General features: G+C 45.7%; 1 protein-coding gene across 1 annotated transcript in view; it reads left to right on the forward strand.

Moving 5' to 3' along the window:
- fam189a1 (family with sequence similarity 189 member A1) overlaps positions 1–3,371 on the forward strand; it is a 137,400-nt gene extending 134,029 nt beyond the window's left edge. The window contains exons 8-12 of the mRNA XM_029124013.2: positions 820–898; positions 1,022–1,759; positions 1,960–2,031; positions 2,193–2,506; positions 2,666–3,371. Of these exons, the coding sequence (XP_028979846.2) occupies positions 820–898; positions 1,022–1,759; positions 1,960–2,031; positions 2,193–2,506; positions 2,666–2,872 (1,410 nt within the window). The 3' untranslated portion in view covers positions 2,873–3,371. The remainder of the gene's footprint in view (positions 1–819; positions 899–1,021; positions 1,760–1,959; positions 2,032–2,192; positions 2,507–2,665) is intronic.
- The last annotated feature ends 670 nt before the right edge of the window (positions 3,372–4,041 follow it).

Consider the following 4,041-nt stretch of genomic DNA (forward strand, 5'->3'; position numbering starts at 1 on the left):
GACAAGAGCACTTCTCTTTCCAAGGAGTGACACAAAGCACCACTCAGCCCCAAACAATGATTGAATGGTATTTATATGATTTATTGGTCTACAACATAATACCAGAAGTGTTTTCCCCATCTTCTACAGCTCTCCTCACAAATCTTCTGAAAACATTCTAACAAAGGACGTGTAAACGAGGTCAAATCAATATAAAGTTTCCTCACCTGCAGTAAATGCTTTTGAAGTGTCAGATCAGGAAGAGCACCTGAGGGGACTGTCTGCTAGTAGATGTTTTCCTCATTGGACAGCAGCCTAGAGTGATTCCCACTGACTTGGCAAATTCAGTTGGTCCCAAAATGATCCGTTTGTACAGGTCACTGCGTCTTACGAACAATAAGACTGAGGCTGTGCACTACATCACTATGAATGGTATTACAGGGAACATAAGCATGCCATGTTACTCAGAAACTGGCTATTCTTTATATGCACTGCTGTTATTTAAACATCATGTTGGGAGACAGTGAGCACATAAAATGCATAATATCATTAAAAAAATATTACAGTGACAGCTCACCACCTCAGAAATCCCAGAGGAATTCCTCCTGCAGTGAATGATGTTCTTAGAGCGCCCTCTGTGGGCCTGTGTTGTACTGAAGGCTTAGGTAGTCAAATGTTAGTCAAATTAGCAGAGGCCACTGATAGATGTTCCTCATCTTTAGTAATGGTTTCACTAATTATTTGATTCCCTACCTCAGTGTCTCTTTGGAAATGTGCTTCTCCTTTTGCCAACTGTAGGAATTCATTTTTTTGTGTCTGTCCACATATTCCTATGTGCAGTTCACTACCAGCATTGATCATCAGGCCACTGAATCCAGCCTCTGTGAGAGAAACACCACAGCTGGGCTCAGTACTCAGGGTAAGGAATAGTGCATCAAAATGACACTGTGTGAACTGACTGGTGTATCTCACCCATAGGGTTAGTATACTGTTGCTTGGTCTGTGCAAGCTAATGCTTGTGCTTTCCTATGTCCTAACCTAGCTTCCATGGAAAGTGCCTCTCCATTGGTATCAGAGGAGGTGGCAGACATTCCAGGCTGCAGTTGCTCCTCGGAGGACCTCTGTTCCCTGGAGGTACAGGGCTCTGACTCCTCTTCCTACTGCCCACTGCGCAACGCCCCCACTGGTGGCAGCTGTGCCAGTCTAGAGCTCAGTGCCCGCTATACCCACCGCCAACGCGGCCTGGCCCAGCACGACAATATTGACTTCAGCGAGTCCTCCCACACCCAGGACATGCCTCGCAATCCAGGCTGTTCCATGGAGAACATCAACACACTGCAGCATGAGAAGCCCAAGGGAGGAGCTACACCAAATAAACCATTGCGCGAACGAGCCAGTAGGAAGCAGCTGATTCTTCCGGTCCCTCCTATTCCTCCCTTCCTGCCATCTGCCTCCTCCTCTTCAGCCACAGTCTCCATAGAGGAAGCCTCAGCAAACCAGAGCCCCCCTGCCTGCCCCTCCTTGTCTCCCCCTGCCTGCCCCTCCTTGTCTCCCCCTGCCTGCCCCTCCTTGTCTCCCCCTACCCGGCATCGTGGCTCCAGGCTCTGTTTCAGCGTGTGGTCCCCGTCCTCCGCTTCCTCATCCCCAGCCTCTCAGCCCCCCGGTACCTCAGCGCCCGCAGACAGGCCCCGCATGCTCCGGTCTGGCAGGAGGTACCGCAAGCTGGCCCGCATCGTACGCTCGTCCAGCGACCCCATCTCCTGCAGCTCCATATCCGGAAGTACGTGAGACGTTTATGTTGTTTATGTTCTTAGACCAACTAGCTTAATCAGATCACAGTTGGACTGAAGGATTGCCAGTTTGAGTGTGTGGAGTGAATTGATGATACTACAGGGTACTGGCATCACTTCATTTGTGGAAATGCACAAATGGTTGAGCGTAGGTGCTTAGTCACCATAAGGTCCACATGTTTCTCTGCAGGTGAAAGCTGTGGTTGTGCCACTACAAGCACCCCTCCTCCTGAAGATTCCCCTCAGACTTCACCAGAGCAAGGTATTGGCACCACAGCAGAACCTTACACCCCAATCCACTATGTATACACAAACACAACACACACATTTAGAACTGAACACATTTTTATGAGCAATACTTACAGTGCAAAAGTGTGTTAAATGTGTTGAGTCCAATCTGATTGGATGTTACTGTGTGTTCAGTGTGTACAGAGTCTCTCGTCCACACTGCTGCAAAACTTGGCACCCGTAGTGGCAGGAAGCAGAAAGAGGTGAGGAGAGTGGACATCCGCCTAAAACCCAGAGCCCTGCGCGGGGTCTCTGGCGAGCGCCCCCGCTCACTGGCTGACCTCAAGACATACAAAGACACCAAAATCCTTGTGGCCAAATTCCTGGAGCACTCCAGCTGCAGTTTACCTCTGGAGGTCCAGCAGGTGGTCAACAGCATCAAGTATGTCATCAAGTCTGACGAGAGACATATGGAGGAAGCGATATTCAGCGCCAATGTCATTGATCAGGTTAGTCTGTAAATTGACGTGAATAAATAATCCAATGGCATGTTGAAATTAAAATGTTCCGGTAAGAAAGTGAAACCATTGTTTGATGAATCTGGTTTATGATGTAGTGTAAGGTATGTTAATGTATTTGTTGGTTTCTGTTAACGTTACTATGTACAGGTGATGACACAGTCACAACGTATCATTAGCAGCCCAAGGAAGCGTGCCCATGAAGAGTTGCACCTCCAGAGCTGTGGGGCCTTGAGTTCCCCTTCCTTGTCCCTGCGCCGTCCACCTACAGTGCCAGGACCTCCCAACCCACCTGCTCCTCTGGACTCACCCTCTGAATGCGCACAAAGTCTTGTGTGTAGAGAGACCATCCTCTGACTGCCCTCTCTCCCCCCGCACCAAGGACTCAATTCATATCTCTATCTCACAGGGTACTGTGAGACTTTGCCAAGACATCAGCAGAAACGGTAGCAACATTCACAAACTCAGCAAGTCATGGCTGGAGTGGATCGGCTTCTCTGTTCTCTCTCATATCAAAAACACCAGAATGTCATGTTCTCCCTCAGGGGATTTTTTTTACAGTCTTATCTCTGTAAACCACACTGGTGGTGTAAAGTGAGGAACTGGTAAGCCAACTAGATGGAGATGTCATGATTAAAAACTAGTGCTCCCCTTTTTTAAAAGGACAAAAACAACTTTATATTAAACTGTGAACTGGACAGACGTGGGATGGTACTAGCTCCTGCAGACTTTGAGGATTCTAACGCTTGCTGAATACTGTGTGCCACTGCAGGACAGAACTTACAAAAGTGGATTATTTAACTTACCTCAGTGTGTTACAATTCTTATCAGTGTTACAATAAAATATGAGTTTCTATCTTGTGGTTGACCTACTTCTTTTACACAATGGCATATCATTTGAACATGATGGAGCCAGGCAGAGCTGAATCGTTTTAAAGAATTATTAAATATATTAGTATAAAAACACTCCAAATATGCAACACTTAGAAACCTCAGCCATTGTGTCTAATGAAATGTGTTGATCTTGTGGACAAAGTATTATCATTGTAGCCTATGTCAACGTTGCAGAGTTGCCACTTTTTCATATTACCTTATATGTATGACATTGGTTAATATCAAAATATCTATATCTAAACAGTGTTGTTGCATTTTTTCTGTTATCACACAAAATAAATGAATATAAATATTGCACCTGTACATCTAAAAAAATAAACTAAACTCTGATTGAAGCTATAAGGTTCTAAATAATCAAAACAACAATTTTTAACACACGTGAATTCTGTCTAATTCCACACATCTGGATGATTCTGAATGATATATTTATGTCCACAGCGTGGTGCCTTGTCTACGAACACGGAACTTCAGAAATCCAAATAATAACGCCCAGCATCATTTTATAATCCCCGCCCATGTCAATTTCTCTTATCCAATATGCTTCCAACCCAGCAAGAACTTCCCAATAGATGGTGTTCTCAATGCAAGGCGCATGTCGTGATTGGATAATCGTACTGTCACTTCAACCCAGC

Source organism: Esox lucius, chromosome 2 (assembly GCF_011004845.1).
Source record: "Esox lucius isolate fEsoLuc1 chromosome 2, fEsoLuc1.pri, whole genome shotgun sequence".
Lineage (NCBI taxonomy): Eukaryota > Metazoa > Chordata > Actinopteri > Esociformes > Esocidae > Esox > Esox lucius.